Source organism: Aphelocoma coerulescens, chromosome 6 (assembly GCF_041296385.1).
Source record: "Aphelocoma coerulescens isolate FSJ_1873_10779 chromosome 6, UR_Acoe_1.0, whole genome shotgun sequence".
NCBI lineage: Eukaryota > Metazoa > Chordata > Aves > Passeriformes > Corvidae > Aphelocoma > Aphelocoma coerulescens.
This window is the reverse complement of record NC_091020.1, coordinates 27,817,872-27,838,130: the sequence shown is the minus strand read 5'-3', so window position 1 is coordinate 27,838,130 and position 20,259 is coordinate 27,817,872. Positions and strand designations below refer to the sequence as shown.

At 40.1% G+C, this 20,259-nt stretch overlaps 2 protein-coding genes across 6 annotated transcripts in view; one reads left to right on the top strand and one right to left on the bottom strand.

Moving 5' to 3' along the window:
* VTI1A (vesicle transport through interaction with t-SNAREs 1A) overlaps positions 1-7,393 on the bottom strand; it is a 259,687-nt gene extending 252,294 nt beyond the window's left edge. Inside the window, exons 1-2 of one of the 5 annotated variants that reach the window (XM_069020031.1) lie at positions 6,988-7,393; positions 320-378 (exon numbers count right to left, since the gene is read on the bottom strand). In XM_069020031.1, the coding sequence (XP_068876132.1) occupies positions 320-378; positions 6,988-7,081 (153 nt within the window). In that variant the 5' untranslated portion in view covers positions 7,082-7,393. The remainder of the gene's footprint in view (positions 1-319; positions 379-6,987) is intronic. The other 4 variants (XM_069020029.1, XM_069020027.1, XM_069020032.1 and 1 more) reach the window with 4 other exon arrangements.
* A 107-nt stretch (positions 7,394-7,500) lies between these two features.
* ZDHHC6 (zinc finger DHHC-type palmitoyltransferase 6) lies at positions 7,501-18,272 on the top strand. The gene is made up of 10 exons (XM_069020026.1): positions 7,501-7,869; positions 9,621-9,712; positions 11,288-11,447; positions 12,530-12,691; positions 13,310-13,363; positions 14,857-15,024; positions 15,297-15,338; positions 15,679-15,824; positions 15,913-15,956; positions 17,701-18,272. The coding sequence occupies exons 1-10, from the start codon at positions 7,621-7,623 to the stop codon at positions 17,802-17,804; spliced, it is 1,221 nt and encodes a 406-aa protein (XP_068876127.1). The 5' UTR covers positions 7,501-7,620; the 3' UTR covers positions 17,805-18,272.
* Positions 18,273-20,259: the final 1,987 nt, after the last annotated feature.

Here is a 20,259-nt window from a genome sequence, read left to right as displayed (position 1 = left end):
GTAGGTGCTTGGGTCTTACAAGCCAAAAACAAAGTCATGGTGTGTAATTATTTAATTCCATTCCTAAAGTATGAGACCTAACCCACAATTTAACTTTTTATTGACTTACAGCAATAGTGAAAACCTTGCATCACGTAACGCAGGATGAAAAAAGGATACACTCTTCTTGTATTTCATAACCTCAAATAAGAACTATTTCAAGAATATTATTTTATTTTCTAATATACCATTGTTAAGTATTTTTAGGGCATGTTACTATCAATGATCCTATTATTTTTGCTAGGAATTTGCAGTTAACATATGAAAAGCCAGAACATACCAGTTCCCTCGCTTCTTCAAGCTGTTTCTCAACATTTGCAACCATCTGCTTCTTCTCATCTGAAACAGAATTGTGAAAATACCAATATAATTGTGCTCTTACCATGAAAGAAAAATATACCATTTCAAAAGATTGTATGTATCAGCTAAAACAGACTTGAGATTTTTTCTATGTGACATCCTCACACATGGTGATATGCACATCAGTAATTTAAAAAGGAGAAAAAAGACTGGAGAATCTTTGAAATCTTCTGCTCTGTTATGTAGCATTTGCTAGTTAGGAAAGCACTTACAGCTGCTGCAGCTGTAGGAGTTATGCCTCAGCAGGCACTTGCTGGTGTGTACAAATGCATGAGAAGGCACATACATACACTAAATTGAAAAAAAATCATTTAAGAACAAAGGCTTGACCTATTCATTTGCAAAATGTGAGATGCACAAAACCAAGCATCCCAATTAAAATTAATTCAGGTTCTGAAGAAAAATGGTGTTTCTATTCCCCTACTTCTATGCTGGGTCTAGAATTGTTTCTTTTGCTTCAACAGATACAAAATGAAATGCCACAGGAACTACAAGAAAACCGTTGTCTTCTGGTAGCAGTAAAAATGGAAATTAGTAATAAATATGAAAAATTTTAAAAATTCAAGTAAGTTTTAAGCTATACATAGCAATCACCATCTGCCAAGTTCCCCAGCGAGGCTATATCCCAGCTACAGAGACTGACTTTTGACCTTCCTCCAACCATCCATTTGCAGGCAGAGAATCCAGGATGAACTGAGAGCTCAGATTCAGTGTCACATCATCACAAACATTCCAACTGCTTCACAACTTGGTTTGTTACAGCAAGAAAGGGGACTGAGAAATATTCAGACACTGGATAATAAAAAGTCCCGCATTCCTTCATTACTGTGAGTATTCAAAGGTTTCAATCCTACCATCACATCTTCCAGCCTTCAGACTCTAAATGCACTCAGTCTCAACGAAGTTAATAACAAAACTCTAAACATACAAACTATTTGTTTGAAGCCATGAGTATCATGAGACATCTGTACTGGTGGTTTGCCTGATGAAGCAGATAAAAAGTGAATGTCACAAAAGTGTCTCCAGTCACAGCTCCCCAGAGGTCACGATGGATAAGTCTAGGTTGGCACAAGACTTATTCATGTATCTCTAAACTTCACAGCTTTGTTTTTAAGTTTGAATCCCCTTGTTTCTCTTCCACATGATCTCTTTGTATCCTGGAACTGACACATTAAAGACCAAAAGGGACTATCCGATGATCTCCTTTGATCTCTGCATTCCACAAGCCACTGAACTTCAGGAGGGAACCACTTTATGAAAGGAACATAATTCAGCTTTTCACAGGCTGAAATGCCTACTCATCTATCTTCTCATTCACCTAAAATACTCTACACTCTCATTTAAGGACACAGGAACATCACAGTCTGTCCTTCCTCAGTTATGTACACTGGAGCTCTGCCTGCAGAGAGGATCAGGCTCAGGACCATCTTTCCTGCAAATCTGGAATTCACACTGTCACGTCTGGTGGACTCTACTACAGAAGGAGATGCAGGAAATATTTTCTGTGTAGCACTTTTAGTTTTCCGGAAACAATGTCTTCCATTAATTCCCCACCAGGTTCTCATGATGGCACCCAGGCCAGAAAATTTAGTGATTTATCTTCCTAACAAAAGAAAAATGTAAGCAATCTGCCACTTTCCCCCCCCCCCCCACATTTCTATTCTCCTATCCCAAAACACCTCTGTTCCTTCCTTCATTTGGAAGTTAGAAAGATGACAACGGATGAAAATAAAAACAATGGAAGGTATGAAACACGTAATACCATTTTATTGAAGCTGAAATAAAATTTTGTAATATAGCAGCAGAAAATAAATGTACTGTAGCAATTGCAGTACTGCCCTGAGTTGTACTGGATCACAATTTCCATATGCATTTAGTAACCTGAAATTTAGGGATATAAAGCTGGGGGCTTGTGGAAGGTATTTCATGCTGAATAAATTCTGCTTGTACTTGTGGTTACAAGAACTACTCAGCACTCCACTGGCCAGTAAGATCTTATTGATCCACAGAGAAATTAAGCTACAGACCCTTTGTAGGGAAAACTCATTAGTACACAAGAAGGTCTGGCTAAGACTGCTCCCATAAAATTAGGAGGGAGGAGGGGTATTCAAATGATCTCCAACGGTTTAATGAAATTTTAACCCAATGTCAGATTTTACCATTGACCCAGATACTTAATTACCCAGATGGTGACCAGGACAACTGCCTTTGTTTTTCCTTCAAATACAGATGTGTGAACAGGCACGTGGCAACATCCTGGCACTGCAGCTCTGGAGCAGCATCTTCACAGACTTCCAGGAGAGCAGCTGAACTTGTTGTAACTGCTGATCCTCTAGGGCACACAATACCATGCAATCATGGTTTTCAAAGCATTTTTTATCAGCTTTACTTTTACTTCAATGGTCAAGTAAAGGAAACAACTTATTTCACAGCCAGAACCCCGTAAGAAGTGAGGCACAATACTCACAGGATGACTTGCTCAGGGACTGAGAGATCTGAGGGAGTTCCTTTGGGTAAGAGAAGTTAGCCACTAATCAAGTAGATCAGGACAAACAAGTTACAGTCTAATTAAAGATGCTCATATAGCTAACTGTATCAGTTCACTGTGAGTTAGCAGTTGTCAAGCTGCCTACTCAATCATTTCCTTAAATAAAGTTCCACAAGAAATGAAGAAAAAGGTGTTTTATAACATTTTGTCTTGATTGAGAATTCAAATATCCTTTAGAGAAAATAAAAAGCAGTGCTCCATCAAATATATCTAAATTTAATTTTTTCCCTACATTGCTAGACAGAATGTCTCCAAAAAATATTCCAAGTAGGTTGTATAATTTAAGTGGTGAAATTGACAAACTATGGATAAAGAATGGAAACAAAAGGAGGTTTTTCCTTTGTGTAGGATTGCAAAGAAATCTGTTCTCTATTTGTACACATGGTTGTATCACTTTCTTAAAAGAAACAAGCTTTCACTATATTTTCCCCAGTTCTTTCAGCTTTGCCCTAGCATTAGACACCTTCTTTGTCTCTCAAAGTACAGCACTTACAGAAAGGTGGGAATCTGCCTACAAGGTAAGAAAGATAACATAGCACTGGTTTGATCTCACAGCCAACAAAGAGATTAAAAAAACCTGGATCAAGACTGAGTAGTCCCACTGCTTGTGGAGTTGCTTCTTTTTATTAGTACATGCTGAGGAAGAGACTGAGTAACAAAGGGCTTCAGTTCACAGACCACTTGCAGATGTTGCTGTGCTTGCTCAGGTGGTTACATGTTCACCACTGCCAAAAGTTACTGTCCAACAGCAGAGATAAATGGAACAATACATGCATTTCTCTCTTTGGGTTATAAAACTGAGTTCAAGAGGCATAACATAATGAGCCAGACCTTAAACTGAGACAGTAAACTTCAGTACAGGAGTACAACAGAAAATTAGAGGTGGGGCTTTCTTCAGCTAAACCTGTTAGCAAATGAAACACAGCATTTTGATTGCCCAGTAGAAAACGCAGCTATCAAGTATCAGAATAATGGCAGCACTCTAGTCCAAAACCATCATAGCCCAGAGGCTACTGTGCTGGGAATAGACTAAGTATCACCATTTGTGCTGATAAAACTCTCTTTCATATCAAGCAATCAAAATTTATATGAATTTTTGGTCAAATCACAAGACAGATGTTTCTCTGAAATACCAAGGAACATGAATAAAACACATCAGTCAATTATTTTCATTCTTCAAAGACCTGCAGCAGCATCACAGAAAATCTATTTAAAAGCCATTTCTCTATTTATAACTTTCTTTAATCCTCCAGGTGACGTCTGCCCCAACAACAGAAGACGTTTCCTCCCAAGATGTTCTATTGTCCCTGCTGCTTATTGTTTCTGTAGTAAAGAGCCTTTGTTACATTTCTCGCTGAACTACTTATCCATTTGTGACAACAGGATTGTGTGTTGAGCCATCATCCTCCTAGAGCACAAGCCAGCATCATGTCCTGACAACACGGAATGCAGGAATGTTGCAAAACCAATAAACCAGTATTACTCCATTACAGTGGGTCCATCTTGGGCAGCAGAGGGCAATAACCAGTCACTAGACTTCAGGAGATCTCTCTTTATTATGCAGGGTAGCACAAGTCCTTACACCTTTCATCCTGCTTCTTCCATCGTGGAGGAAGAAGGCCATCAGCAATCTCTTTCAAATCACTGCTGCTGAAAACTGTCACCTCAAGTTCCCCTCCCACCTCATTATCCTCTTTTTGAGGCTCTCCCAGCCATCGACACAAGAACTAACTGGAACTTCTGGTGATGAAGAGGCAAAGATCTTGCAAATATTCCTATTAAGAAACAAGGGAAAAATGTGTATTTAAAATATTTCTGATTAAAGTGTTCAGCATAATCAGAGATTTTTTTCTTCCAGGTGGCCAAATGCCTCTGTTAGCTGAGACTGAAGTTGTTTTGAAGACACAGAAAATGTTTTTTCTGATGAAAAACAGGATAGCCCTGAAAACAGAAGCAATACCTAAGCCATAAATGTATAGTGCAAGAAGCAGCTATAATGCAAGTCAGTCCAAACCACGTATGACCAACCTGAAATACTGAAAAAAATACTGAAATACTGAATAATACGGAAAATAAAAAAAAATTAACTCTTGTCTTATCTTGACTCCGTTTAGCCCTGTACCACGTTATAGGTCCTGCAGGGAACATGAATTCTGTCTTCTCTGAAAAGATGGCAAATTCTATAAAAAAAGTAACTTTATAATGGTCATAAAACAGTGATGATTTCAAAGCCTGCTGTTTCTAGGCTATGTTTAAGCCAATACTCTTTAAACATCTTGTATTTAAGCTCCAAAATCTCCCTAAGTGAATAAGGGAGACTGATTCAAAGAGAGGATTATGGAAATCCACTACTATTATGCAGAATATTTTTCCTACTATTGAACAGACTCTGATGACTTCCAAAATCTATACAATTAGGAACTCGAATCTCTATTCTTTACAATTAGGGAATTAAATCTCTCTTTTCCTATAAGTAAGTCTAGCACTATTGATTTTCAGAAGATGAGCCAGTAGTGTATTTATGATGTTTCCCTGTTCCTACCAGAAGTCCTTCAATTTACTGTTCAAAAGTGAAGAAGCCTTTGTGAGGGATTCCCTGCATCCTCTCAGTAAATTGCTCCAGTGCCCATTTACAGGTTAAATATAATTTCTGAGCAGATTAAATTACACCAGTTCTAAAATTCAATCGCAGGAACTCTGATTCTCTCTCTTCTCCATTTTGTAAGTTTCCGATAGAAAACAGACAAATCTTTCTACCTCGGCTGCAGCTTCTGACTGAATTATCTCCCTGTGCCCTTGCTGTTAAAATCAAGAGTAAAACATCTTTGTTAAGCCAAAGAAAAGACACAGTTTCTCTTAACCATGGAACTGAACCTTAATTTTTCAGAAGACTTTCTAACTTGCTAAGATTAGAATTGGACATAACTTTCCAGAATCAGAATTATTTTTATTTAAAATCCCCTGAGATGGCACATTTTAATTGACCACCTACCTCAAATCCTGTTTAGAGTCACTACTTCATCACTTCATGATGCATTTCCCACTCTAAAAGTAGGATGTTATTCTTTGGTCCTGGATGCATGATACCTTTTCCTTTAGTCATATGGAAAAGTACACCATTAGCATGTGTTTATTTCCTTCTTATACACTATCCACTCCTATGGTTAAGTATCCCAAACCTTCTGGAAATATGCATAAGAAGCAGAGGCAGAAGTATTAAATGAGCTGGAAACAGAAGAGGCATTAAGCTGAGCTACAAGAGAAACAGATGAGAAAACCACGAGTGTCAGCTTCCCTCCATCTCACACTCAGAGCCCTGTACTGGGGCACCAATTCCTATGTGCTGGAAGATTCAGATGGGCTGATTAATGAGATTATCATTTTTATCTTTCTATTCTTACAGACAATATTGACTCTATTGCAGGGATACACTATGAATTACACCATGAACGCTGCAGGCTACTGACAAACACATTAAAGTAAATAAACACTGATTTCTTTGCATCTGCTCTTGCATGTGAGTCACCACAGTCAATTATCCAAATCAAATGTATGAACAGTAGGCAGCAAAAATACTGATTAAGTCATGCACAAAATCTGTCTGTGCCGCAGGAGAAAGACTTGATTTCCATTAGTGATGTTGTGGCATGATCACAATAAAGAGGATTCAGCAGCAATGCCGGCACAGGGAACATCCCCCCCAAGCTCTGCTCAGCCCTTCAGGTGCACTGGCGTGCTTCGCGTGGCCACAGTGCAGGGCAGAAGGGAAGAGCTGATCCCTACAGGTGACCAGCAAACAACTATTCTGTCAGAGTATGCCTAACGCATTTCGAGAGACAACTCGCCGCTGGGACAGACCCGGGGCAGGGAGGTGACTCTGCTGCGTAAGGAGCGAGGAGACGCTGAGACCTCACTAAAATCACGCCGGCACCTCCCGCCGCCGCCCCGCGCGCTCATCGCTGGGAGCTGGAGCGGCTCTCACAGACGAGCCGGCCGGGCCTGCGGAGCGAGCGCCGCGGGGTCGGAGAGCAGCCGCTCACCTCCTACCAGCTTCGGCACCTTCCCGATGCGGCCCGTGATCTCTGCCGTGAGCACGGCGAAGTCCTGCTCGTAGCTCTCGAAGTCGGAGGACATCGCGGCGACGGCGCTGCCGGTGCCGGGGGCCCCGCTCCGGACGGCGGTGCTTCCGTGTTCTGCCACCCCAAAACGCGTCCCCCACCCCGCCCCCGGGCGCCTCGCCACAGGTTCCGGCGAAACTCAGGTGCTTTAACCGGCACGGCCCGGCCCCTCGTGGCCGTCCCGACAACCCCTAGGCGGCCTTGGCGCGCGGAATCGCCCTGCACCGCAGGTACCGAGGAGAGGCGGCAGCGACGGGTCACTCCCGCTCCGCAGCCCCTCACGCCCCGCCTCGTAACCTGCAGGGGCGGAGGACCGCGGCTGCGGCACTACCGGAGGGCCGCTGTTTCCCGGGGGGCCCGTATTGCAAACGGACCGCGGGCGGGCGGTGGCAGGGCGGGCCCCGCTCCCGCCCCCGCCCCTCCCATTCCCACTCCCTTCCCTCCCCTCCTCTTCCCACTCCCTTCCCTTTTCCCTTCCCGCTCTCGCACTCGGCAGCCGGCGGGAGCCATGCACGGCGGCGGCGGGGCGGCAGCGGTCGGGCGGCGGTAGCGGCGATGGGGGGGCCGGGCGCGCTGCAGCGGGCGCGGCGCCTGTGCCACTGGGGCCCGGCGGTGGCGCTGGCCGTGGTGGCCGTGTGCTCCGCCACCGCCATGGCCGACGCCGCGCTCTGGTACTGGCCCTTGGACACGGCCGGGGGAAGCGTCAACTTCGTGATGCTGCTCAACTGGACCGTCATGATCCTCTACAACTACTTCAGCGCCATGTTTGTGGGCCCCGGGTACGTCCCGCTGGGGTGGACGCCGGTAAGCGCTGCCTTGCGACCGTCTCATCCCAGGGCCGCGCGGAGGACCGGCGGGCAGCTCTGGGGCTGGGCCGACCGCCCCCGCGGTCAGGACAGTAGAAATCGCGTGTCTTCTGATGCCGCCGTTTCTCCTCTGTCTACCAAAAACCCTCCACGCTCTCAGGCCACTCCTTCCTCCTTATCTTGTTCCGAAATCTTTCCTTTGCCTCTCCCCGCTTTGCTGGTGCCGCTTCCAAAGTTTCCAGTATGCCCCAGCTTGCTCCTGATACCGAAATCGGACAGATAGAAACTTTCTAACACAGTTTTAGTATTGGAAAGCAGCACGCTGGACACTTGAAGTATCCTTCCTCTAATCGAGTGTGCCGAGCGTTGGGTAAACAGAGTTTTTATCACCCACACTGATTACGCATTCATTAGCTATCCCTGCTTACTTAATGTATAACTACATGTAATGTGTATGTAATGCTTTACCTAACATAGTGACATTCCTTCTCCGAAGTCCTTATGTGGCTTTTTGGGGTTTTCTGTGGTGGTCTTCAGTGGCCAGTGTTGTAATATGTTAGGTGGCACTTCCTTGACCGCAGTTCTTGAGTGAGTGCAACACTGTTGATTTCCATGACTCCTGCTTTGTCAGCCTTGCAGCGCTGAGCTGGATCCTGCTTGCCTAAGTTACATCCTTTTGCTGCTTCTCCAAGGCTCTGTTGATCTGTTCTGCTGCCCTTCTCCGTCCCCCCCTTTGCTGTTAGGGGTTTGGTAATGATGCTTGGCTGGCAGCAGTTGCTGTGTTTCATACGGGCTTCTCAAAGCAAAGCAGCAGGAAACAAGCACTGTTAGCTAGGAATGAGAACCTCACGGTTATCTGCATGCTCCTGTGGACACCTGTTTTGGAGATTTTGCTGCTAGCAATAACAATTAGAAGAAATTAATTTAGAAAATTTTGGTTTTATTTTGTGCAAGCCGGAAAATTATATGGTTACTTTCTGCTTAGCACAGTACAAGATAGAAATTTGCATTTCCTGTGCTTCTGTAATCTCTTGGAAGAGTCGTAGTCAAGAATGATACAGGTTCATTATCTCAGGGCAGCTGCCCAGAGTTTGTGTTCCAGTGGCATGATACAAAGTTTAGTACTGGTCACCTTTCTAATTGTGGAATATTACTCAGGACAGAGTCTAGGCAGAAGAGGATCCTGATAATCATCTTAGTAGGACAGCTGGGTGGATACTCCACTTCCTGAGTGGAAGATGTTGGCCCCTACTTGCTGTCTACAAGTATCTCTGTCTCTCATCTTGCTGTAGTTGGCGTGTGTGTGTGTAAAAGAGATTGTAAGAGAGTTGAACATTAGTGTTTACCAGTGCTGTATCTTAGCAGTGTGGTTTACAGTGTAAAATGCAGACAAAATGTGCTCAGGATTTTTTTTTTCTTTAAATTAGAAGGCCACATGCTTTTACTCTCAGAACTTCACTATAAAACCCTGCTTGTACAGTTCCTCTTCCTGACAGAAGAACTGTTTATTTGTTTTAGCAACCAGCACTTTCAACAGTGGGAGATGGCTGTGTTGATAGGTAAGAGATTAGCTAGGAGATTATTTAATTTTGTTTTTTCCTCTCCTTGATGCTTGCCATTAAATAGGGTTAGACTATGAAACACACCCTGTCAGAAGAAATCAAAGCTGCTTAGGTTAGGAAAATGCCAAGATAAACTTTGCCAGAGGAGTTATGTAGACATCTAACACTCCTATTCTTCTGTTTAAAGGAAAAATCTCAGGATTGCATGTATCTCCAATACTGTAAAGTGTGTCAGTCTTACAAGGCACCTCGTTCACATCACTGTCGAAAGTGTAACAGGTACTGTTTCTCTTTACAATTGTTTAAAATCCATATTAGAGCAGCTTCAAACCTAATGATGGGTTATTACTGTAATTTGTTCTCCCAGCACTTGCATTGTGCTTTTTTAGAAAGCTTCCATAGGAACACTATAGCCCTTTCAAGTATTTCCACTTTCTAGTTGTATGATTTCTATATAGTTTTGCTGTGTTTTAGTTTAAAAAGAAATTACTGTCTTTAACATTTTCTTTATAGTTTGAAATCAGTTTCTCTTAAGAACTTCATGATGGTACTAACAAAACAATGCAGTCTTGCTTCCAAGATGTGAGCCTGTGTAAATACCTAAAAATCTTCTGAAGAATTTTAAAAATTTTTAGTCCAAACATTGACCTGCTTAGAGAGTAGAAATACCTGTTCTGTCATCTTTCCAAAGATTAAATGTTGATCTGAGTGGAAATTTTGGCCTGTTTTTGCACTCTTCACCAAAGCAGGTTTTTGAGGGGAATTGGGATGTTAAGTGAAGTAATAAGCCCTTTGGGTCAACTTAAGAAGTTTGCACCTTGTTATCTTCCAACACACTTGTTCTGATACGAAGGATACTTTATTATAAATAGCTGTTACTGGAATTTAGTGTATCTTGAAAAAATCAAGGCACTTCAGCTGTCTGCAGTCCAGGCAGGTCGTCCTCTGAAGGACTCTTAAGAGAACATGGTGAAAGGATATTGCAACATACACATTCATTTGTTATTTCTATAAACCCAGGATGTGCAGTCAGTGTTTTTTTAGGAAACTGAAACTCCAGAGCAGTGCTGTAGCAGTTTGGCTACATCAACCCCAGATTTAAAATTAATGATTCTTTTCCTGGAGTGACAATCTTTACACTGAGGACTGATCACTTAGGTGGTCACTTAGATTTTTTCACATGTCAAGGTAATTTTGGATGTGAACAAATCTTTAATCAGGTGGGGTTTTTTTGCATCTGTAAACTGCACCAAAATAATGGGCTTTATATTCAAGAGTGTCTCTAGGGTGTTTACACTTGTTAAATGTATTTTGAAAGAGATTTTCAGTGATGTAAGGTCAATACATAACGATTGAGAAAGCCTTCAGAGGGTTTACCACTGAAAAGAAAGAGGCATTATCACACTTTTGTGTAACTTCAAATATTCTTTCTGCAAGTAGTTCACAAGGAATTTGAGATTTCCTTTATTTTTCTGGTATTCTTATTTTTAAAAACTGGCATTAACAGTAGTGCTTAATTATTGTGATCATAGCTGTTACAAGTCCCATTCTATGGCTCTGTCTCCAGGCTCTGTTACTATGGTGTTTATTAGCAACTGGTAAGTTTGAGTAAATAGGAGGACAGATAACTAGGGAGGGTAGGACCTGGAAGCACTTTTAATTTGCTTTGTTTCATTCTACAACATGGAAATATAACTCTGAGTTGCAGCTAAAAAGAAACAACTGTGTTGAAATGTCAGAAATTGGTGGGTTCAAATGAAAGAATGGATGCTGAGTAGAAAATCAGACATCCTTTGAGTTTTTTGGGAAACATCATATGTGTCCTTTATATTAATCAATATTTATCATTCACAGGTGTGTCATGAAGATGGATCACCACTGTCCCTGGATCAACAACTGTTGTGGATACCAGAATCATGCATCTTTCACTCTGTTTCTCCTCTTAGCTCCACTGGGATGCATTCACGCTTCTTTCATATTTATTATGACAATGTACACTCAGCTTTACAACAGAGTAAGAAAACATAACTAAATGCTCAAAATATTATTTAAGTCATGTGCATAATCTTACCTCTGGAAGTATGAGAAAATTTGTTTTTCTGAGAAGCATGTGAAATTCCTTGTTATTCTTTCCACATGCACTCCCAGTTCTGCTCTGTACCTGTAAGAAGTATGTATGTTAATGGAGGAGGATTCAGAGAAAGTTGTTTTTATTTTCATTCTTTTTTTTCCCCTGTTGCTTCTCATAATCACAGGGAGTTTCCTAGTGCTTTACATTGAAGACAGTTTCTGAAGTAGCACTTTATGTAAAGAGAGACAGGCTGTGTTTTGGCTGGCACAGAAACCAGCTGCTATTTATTTCCAATACTCAAGTTATATCCTATTTATTTTCTTTCACTGGCCACTCTTTTAGAATTGTGTCCATTTGTTCAAGGAAAAAAAAAGTACATTATTTTTGGGACTAAAATTAAGTATGTTAGCTTTGGGGTTTTTTTAAACTGGAAAACTTTAATTGTAGCAACAATGAGCAAAGCTTGTTCTGGAATACACCCCTTATCTCAGATCCATGGTTAAGATTATAAGGTTTGATTTCAGCCTTTGTGGTTGTAATGAAGACCTTGAAAACATCAGCTGAGTGTAACAGATGAAGTTGCATTTGTAGCAGCTGAGTTGTGTTTGCAGAGCAATAATGTTGAGAAGTGGTGTCTGCAAAGCTTTCAGAGAAAAGCCTGCAGCATTTCCACGGAAAATGGGGACTGTTCTATGCAAACATTGTCCATCTGACACTGATGAATGTGTTTTTATTAACATACCCGAAGCCAGATTTTTTTTGCTGATACTTGGGCCTGCAGAGCTTACAAGATGATGATTATGGTTTCACTTTCCATCTAGCGAGAAACAAACTTCTGAAGACAAAAGAGAAGTCTTTTGAATACTGCTTGTTTTGGCTTTTTTTTTTTTTCCAGTTTTTCTGCTTGCATTATAAACCTGTCAGATGTTGGACACTTACCTCCAGAGACAGATTTTTTGTAGGCAACTTGCTTTGTTTCAGCACTTGGAAAGTTCTAGAGCTGAATGGTATTTTTCTCTTTGCAGATATCTTTTGGGTGGAGTTCTGTGAAGATTGACATGAGTGCAGCCAAAAGAGACCCTCGTCCCATTATTCCCTTTGGACTGTCTGCATTTGCTGCATCTTTATTTGCCTTAGGACTGGCATTAGGAACAACTATTGCTGTTGGTATGCTGTTTATTATCCAGGTAAGTCTATGACTCTGTTACAAAGAAGTTAAAAGCTGTAAGTTTTGCGTGCTTGTGGAGCAAAACCAGAATTCAGGATTGAGATAAGAACAGTTGTTCAGAGCTTATGTTGCTGTATAACTTTTCCAGGGATTTATGTAGCTTTGTCCCTGTTTTTCTGTTACCACAGTTTAGGGTTTCTTTCATTATTTTTCATGGGAGGACTTGGATGTGAAAATCTAATAAACTAAGAAAACATGAGATGGGTTTTATAGACTTCCTGAAAAAGGCAAGACACTTGCCCTGTCCCTGAAAAGAAGTATAAATATGCCTGATATATTTCTTAAAACGTTGGAGATATTTGGAAGGAAGCAAAAAGACACATTTTAAGCATAAAGTGCAGTGCTGTCTGATACTGTCTTAAGTATATAATTCTAGAGCATGTATCTCTGCTGAGGGTCAGCTTCTAACGTATTCAGTTTAGTTTATAGTTAAGTTTAGTTTCAGTTAAGTCTATAAAGGTTGCTTTGTTCTTTAAAACAAATTTAGTTTGTTAAATGAAGCTTTCTTTGCATAGCCGACATATTCTCAGAATATGCAAAAAATAAATCCTAATTTCACCTGACACTTTTATTTCAGATGAAAGTCATTTTGACAAATAAAACTTCAATCGAATCCTGGATTGAAGAAAAGGTAAGCTTCTATTTCAGTGTTCTTGTACTGTTACAAAGTTTATTTTCTGTACTTATAATTTTTTTTGTTTCATCTATGGATTAAAACCAAAGATATTATTTCAGTTCGCCACTGACTTAACACCTGCAACAAGCTTTTCCCTTACTATATCTGAAATTCACTGAAAGAGATGAGAAATCATACAAATGCATAGATTTTTCTTTTGTTTTGGAGAAGTTTGTTGAACATAGAATAATATTTGCTTTGAAGAGACTTTGCTTGTCTACTTGAAATATGTGGGTGTTTTCATCTGAAACTTGAGCTTTGTCATTATACCTGTCTGTACCTTTAATTGTCCACCTCACTGAATCAAAGTGGCATCTTTTGACTCATGGTTTTTCCCATTTCTTACTTTGGATTGTAAGGGAGGATTTTCCTTGATTTAGGAAAATATTCCTTGATTTTAAAGAAATACTAGAAAATACTTAGTCTTCTCTCCTTTAAATTTCTCTTAGATTTCCTTATCTTTATAGGGGTTTTCACAAGACTTTTCAGGAGAAATGTAGTCAAGCAGCAGTAGCTAAGTTTAGAGGAAGCAAAGCTAACTCAATATTTAGAAATTAGTTTAGTGCTACCTGGGTTTTTTGTGTAAGTCCACAAACATTTCACTAATGTCTTGTTGTCTTTCTTTCATTTTGTGTGCCAAAATTAGCATGAGAATTTTCACTGTGTATAAGTACTTAAAGTATTGTAATGTCAACTCTTTGCACAGAATATGGCTGGATCCAAGTCCTGTTAGACCTTTGAATAATGGGATAATGGAACATAAATGAAAGAAATCCCTGTTACCACTATGCTGTAGAATTTGGAATAATATGTTAAAACATTTACCATAAAACACAGGTGGCTAATATGTCCCTTCTGAAAGCTGAGCATGGACTGTAATACATGAACATTTAATAAAATGGCATTGTTGCAACAGAGGACACTGCTCTGTGGCTGCTCCACTAGATGTCATCAGAACTGTGAGAATGTAAAGCTCATGACTATGGAATGTGGGTGATTCAGATCATGCTGTGTGTGCATTCTTAGAGGAGGAATTGGCACTAGTAATGTGGAGTCATGATTATGATCATTAATCAAAGAATTCTGAGCTGTGGAAGCTTTTGTATGTAACTGAGAAATAGTCAGACATTAGTCCCTAAAAAAAAAAGCCATAAAATAAGATTGGAACATGGAGTGAAACATCAGTGTAGTCAGTGGACTCTGTTGTTAAAGAGTAAATGAGGAGTGACAGGGATGGGGACACCCAAACCAGACATCTGAATTATTGTTTTAAGTAGTTTTTAAGGCCTGGGTTGGTATAGCAGGAGTTCACTGCACTTGCCTGAAAATATTTGCCTTTAGGTCCCATGGACCCATACAGGGCTTATGACCTGGCCTCCTTAGTATTTGCTGCTTGACTGCAGTTTGTAGGGTGTTTTTATGTACTGCATTTCTTAATTATTTTCCAGGCCAAAGACAGAATCCAGTACTACCAAACGGGTGAGACCTTTATCTTTCCCTATGATATGGGAAGTAAATGGAAGAACTTCAGGCAAGTGTTTACATGGTCTGGGATTCCTGAGGGAGATGGCCTGGACTGGCCAGTTAGAGATGGATGTCACCAATACAGTTTGACGGTAACTGGTCTTCAATGGTATCTCAAGTTGATTCTCCCCACTCTCCAATTGTCCTCTTTCCTTTGCAATAATAGGCCAGCTTTTTAAATAACTAAAATAAACTGGCTTGAAATACATGTACAGAAGTTCTGTTAAATGTTCTCCCATTTTTGATACACTAAAGTTATGCTTCAAACTGCTAATGGTATTTCCTGTGTTTGTTGAATGATTTCAATACCTGGCTTCATTTTGTGTTGAATGCTGCCTAAATTTCTATTTATAATCATTTATAGATAGAGCAACTGAAACAGAAAGCAGACAAGCGAGTAAGAAGTGTAAGTATTTGTGAAGTTTGGTCTGAAATTACGTTGAAATTCGAGTATAAGTAAATGTAATTAATCCACACAAACAATGTATAGCAATCTCTGCTTAATTAAACTTGGCATTTATCCTTCACATTTGCTTCTTAGTTTCCAGATGGGAAGAAACATGATAATAAAGATGACTGTGCTTCATTGTTAAGCAGTTAATTTACAATTTAGAGTCCCTTTGACAGCTATTGTCATTATGCTCAAATCTGTGGTATGCTTGAATTGAATTTTTTGGTGTGAAACTTAGCAGCAAGGCCATAACTCCTACAAATAACAAATTGCTGTGTTCTGTTCCAATCTGTAGGTGCGGTATCGAGCCATAGAAGACTACAGTGGTGTCTGCTGCCCTGTGACTAAAGGTGTTAAAACATTCTTCACAACACCGTGCACTGAAGAACCTAGAATTGCACTGAGTAAAGGGGATCTGATTTTAGCCACCAGAGGCTTAAAGTTAGTGGCTCCACACCTTTCTGTTTGGTTAAAAGAAATATTGAGATGAGTTCTGGCATCTAATTACCTGTTATGCTTCTTTCTCCAGACACTGGATGTATGGTGAGAAGATTCTCATCTCAGCTGCTGATGGTATGGAGCAGTTAATTTCACTTTTTCTGTTGAAAATTGCAAATCCATTTTATAGCTGTCTAGAAATGTGGCCAATATTATATGTTCACTTCTCAAAATGTAGAATGGTGACCTTAGTGGCATTAGCTTCTCTCCACACTCCACAGTTTTTATTCTTTACATCTAATAGACTTCCTAGTTTTGATAAACATTAAATGACTCTGTCAGACTGACAGAACACTCATTTAGTAGTTTATTGAAAGTTGAGTGGGGAGGGGAACACTTCATATTCTAAGAAAAAGTTAGACTTTTAGACTCTAAAGAGGTAAAGGGTGATTCATTTCTTTGATGTTTTAATGGTGATCTGTCTTAAACACATCCAGGCTTCCTACCTACACACCCTATGTAAGTGTAGGGATTAATCTTTGTGCATCTTAAAAACTAGGAGACATTATGTCTTTGATTTGGAATAATTTCCAGAGACTTTATTATGCATTTATAAAACTAACTGTGGGTGTTGAAGATGTTAAAGATTCCTGCTGATCTGCAGAGGGTCAGCATCACAGCTACCTGCATTGAAGCTTTTTCATTTTTCACTTCAGACCTCTTGCTTTGGACTGAACTAAAATTCTACCTGCCAAAGAGTGTTGGATTCTGTTGTTTCTTCCAAACAATTGTTAATTCATTGCATTTGCATTTCATATTTGCACAAGTGAGGCTGCCAGCAATCACTACACTGAAAGAGTCCATGCTTTTCATGGGAGGTCTGAAACCTTCATGGGCTGGAAGTGCCCTGGCAGCTCACTCCAATAAACTCCTTCAGACATCAGATATAAATGAACATGGCAGCAGTTTGTATTGCATTGTTTATTGTGAAGATTAGCAGGACATGTCTGTTCTACTGAATGTTGGGAGTTTTTTAAATCAGGTAAAATGTGGCCTGAATGGGGAACTTGGTGAACACTGACTGGATCAGACTAGACTTCAAAAATAGGATGAGTTTTGTTAGGAATGTATAGTAAAATGCTATAAATAAGCAGGAATAAAAATTGCACTACAGCAAGATGGCAAAATGAATGATTAGGTAGCAGTTCTTCTGTGGGAAGAAGACTCAATCATAATCTTAAAATAAGCCAACACTTTCAGAAAAGAAAAAAGCATACAGCTTCCCAGATGCGTGAGGGAAACCTTCTGTCCTCCTTGGCATTGGCAGAGACTCTGCTGAAATACTCCTAACCAGTAAAAGCAGTTCCTGCATCTCAAGAAAGAGGAAGATCAACTGTAAAGGGTTGAAAGGAAAACAATGAGAATAATTAGAATAATAGAAAATGTGACTTACAAGGAAAAGCCAAGAGAATTGGGATGGTTTACCTGGAGAGGAGTGGGAAATGGGAGACAGTCAGGATATGCACAAATAGTCATCAGCTGTGTCAAAGTCAGTGGTAAACAAGTTTATCTGTTTCCTGTGTCCCTGGTGTGTAGAAAAAGGAATTGTAAACCTGATTTATAGACAGAAAGAGGTATGGGGAGGAATTTTCTCAAGGAAGGTAAAGCACTGCAAAACTTTGGAGATGTCTGAAAACATTTTAGGTAGTTGGAGAAAATCCATGCATCCCCAGGCAATGATGTTAGAAATTACTTAGATGTTCTGCCTTGTAGAAGAAAGTAACTTATGTAAATGCTTGATGTCTCTTGCAGTCCTGTGTTTTTCCTCAGTAGTGGGTCATGTTTTGTTCTAAGTTAATGCAACTTTTCATGTCTTAAGGTGGAATAAGAGAACGAGGCTGGTTCCCTAGGAATTGTGTGGAAAAATGCCAGTATGACTCTGAAACGGATCAACCAGTGGATGGAGAAAAGAAAAGCAAATAGCCTTCTAATTTTTTTAAATATGAAATGGAATTTTTACTTCAAACCACAATCCTTTACTTGAAATTTTCTGTATATTACTTTAGACTTATGCAATGAATATGTTAGGATGAGGTTTTCTTTTCCTCACAGCTGAAAGGGTTGTATATGCCTGTGCCATGGTTTGCATACTTTTTAAACAATACATAATTGAAGAAGCCATTCAGTGGATTGCCTTCAAGATGCATCTTTTTCATCACAAGTCAGGATTGTTCTTTTCTGTTTGAATTGCATTTTGAGCATTCAGATTTTAGGTTTTTTCCCTCAGCCGCATCTGATTGTTATGCGTGCTGCTTATCTTTTGTATTTCTCTGAAGCTGCCCCTGAAAATCTTAAAATAAACACCTGATTCAAATTCCAGATAAAATTTGTTACCTGTGACTTTTAATGATGTGAATTGTCCACTTCAAATAAATGATACATTCATATTCACTTGTGGGTTCAGTTGTTCTTAGACCTAGAAGAACTAGTTTATATGCATGGGAGCGTGAACTGACTGGGAAGTAAAGATTTAAGTTGTTTTAAAGGTTAAAAAGATTTCAGCTGTTGCAATAGGAATATTCTGTGCTTTTAATGGCAAAAACTACAGCTAGCACTGTCTGCTCCCTCTGAAATCTTAGTCTGCACGCAAGAGATCTTGATCCATTTTACAGTGAAAGGAAGCAGTAGCCAAGAATGAAAATTTTTGTGAGTCTGTTTGCAACTAGCTGTTAACAGCCTTTTAAAATAATTTTCATTTAGCATCTAGTATGGATTATTAGAAGACCTTAAATTGGAGTAACTTGTACCAGCTCAAGGCTTTTTAAATGTCTCCAAAATACAGCAGGTGGTTTTGTTCTCTCATAGTGTAGATGTGCATGTCAGCCAGGTTGAGAGGTTTTGAAAATTACTGTTTTAAGCAAACATCTGGTTTACCTCCACCTACATGAGTTGTCTCAGGCAGATGAGCATTTCTTAAACAATATAAAGTATGTACAGAAGTGCCTACAAACCCCAAGCCAGCATTACTCTTGTATGCTCCTGCTCAGAAGCTTAGCTCTACCAGAAATCAGGTTTTTTGTCCCCTCCAGCTGTGCATTAGTGTGGATGGTGAACCCCTACTCCTAGGCTGTTTCTGAGCTGTGGCAAGGGCATTAGTGTTCAGTTTTAGTAGTTTGGAAGCAGGTGATTTGCCTCTTGTGAAAACAAAGTACTTACCTTCTAGAAGCAGGCTTCTTTAGAGGTATTGGAGTGTATCATACTTGTAGTTTCCTTACTTGCAAGGATGTAACTATTTTGGAATATGAGTACAAATTAACACAAAAACCTCTGAACTACCTGGAATACTTACAGTCTCAACTGTAGTAGTTTCTGATCAGTGGCTGTAGAACCAAAGATTACAAAAAGAAGCTTCTCTTCCAGCAGAGGAAGCTGGCAGCTAAGCATCTCTTGTTCTTGAATTTGACCAAGTGACCAGGAGGGAAAAACAGAACACCCCATGCTAGGAAGCCAGTGATACAGCTTTTACAATTGACTTGCCTGTAGCATTAGAGAATTATTCTAGTGTTGTCTTGAGAGCAAGGATTGCAATAAGGACCCTCATTAAAACCAAATTATGAATGAAGAGTCAGTATTTCCCTTTGAACACTTCCTGCCTGCATCAGGAAGAGACTAGCCAGGAATTACTAAGTTGCAGGCAGAGCAGTTGTTTCATAGAGGTTGAAAGAAAAAATTAATTTGGTTTTGGAATGCAACTGATACGATTTCAGAGCCAAAATCAGGCAGTCGAATTCCTGATGTAGGGCATAGGAGTTGTTTCCAATTTAACTAAACAAATGTTTGTCAATGTTCATATTAAGTATCTGCCTTATGTGAATCATGTCAGTTATGATATCTTGTTATTTAGCATATGTGCATCTCTGTTCTGGAGACCAGATGAGAGCTTTTAAAAGCAACTTGGAAAGACTGGATGTTATTTTAGCACTAAATCTTTGTATCATGGCAAAAAAAAGTTGCAGAGAGTTGAACTTCATTGTACCTGTAGCCATCCTTACCTCAAATCTTCACCAGCTACAACAGTGCTCCAAGCCTGCTGTAGCTTTTTCTAGTGTTCAAACAATAGCCTGAAGTAATTTTTGCACCAGGTCAATGCAAACATGCCTAAAGTGCCCCTGTTTTTACTTCAGATCCATGTTGTGGAAGCAGTTCATATGGCAGAAGTGGAGAGACCAGTTTAAGACCAATTTACACTCGAATTACTGTATGTGTTTTATTGTTCAGGCAGTGCCCTCCACCCTCCAAGCCCATCTGTGCGGGGAAGCATCACTGTTTATTGTATCAACAAAAGTACTTTCCAGGCACTGCAGCAGGTGGCATCATAGAATTCAGCCTCGAGTTTCTACAGATCTCAGGGGCACTGGATTTACTATCCCCAACTGAT

Coding starts and splice junctions, on each gene's coding strand:
- ZDHHC6 (XM_069020026.1), top strand. CDS start 7,621: ATGGGGGGGCCGGGCGCGCTGCAGCGGGCGCGGCGCCTGTGCCACTGG. Junction 11,448..12,529: donor ACACTCAGCTTTACAACAGA/GTAAGAAAACAT, acceptor TTCTCTTTGCAG/ATATCTTTTGGGTGGAGTTC. Junction 15,957..17,700: donor TCTCATCTCAGCTGCTGATG/GTATGGAGCAGT, acceptor TCATGTCTTAAG/GTGGAATAAGAGAACGAGGC.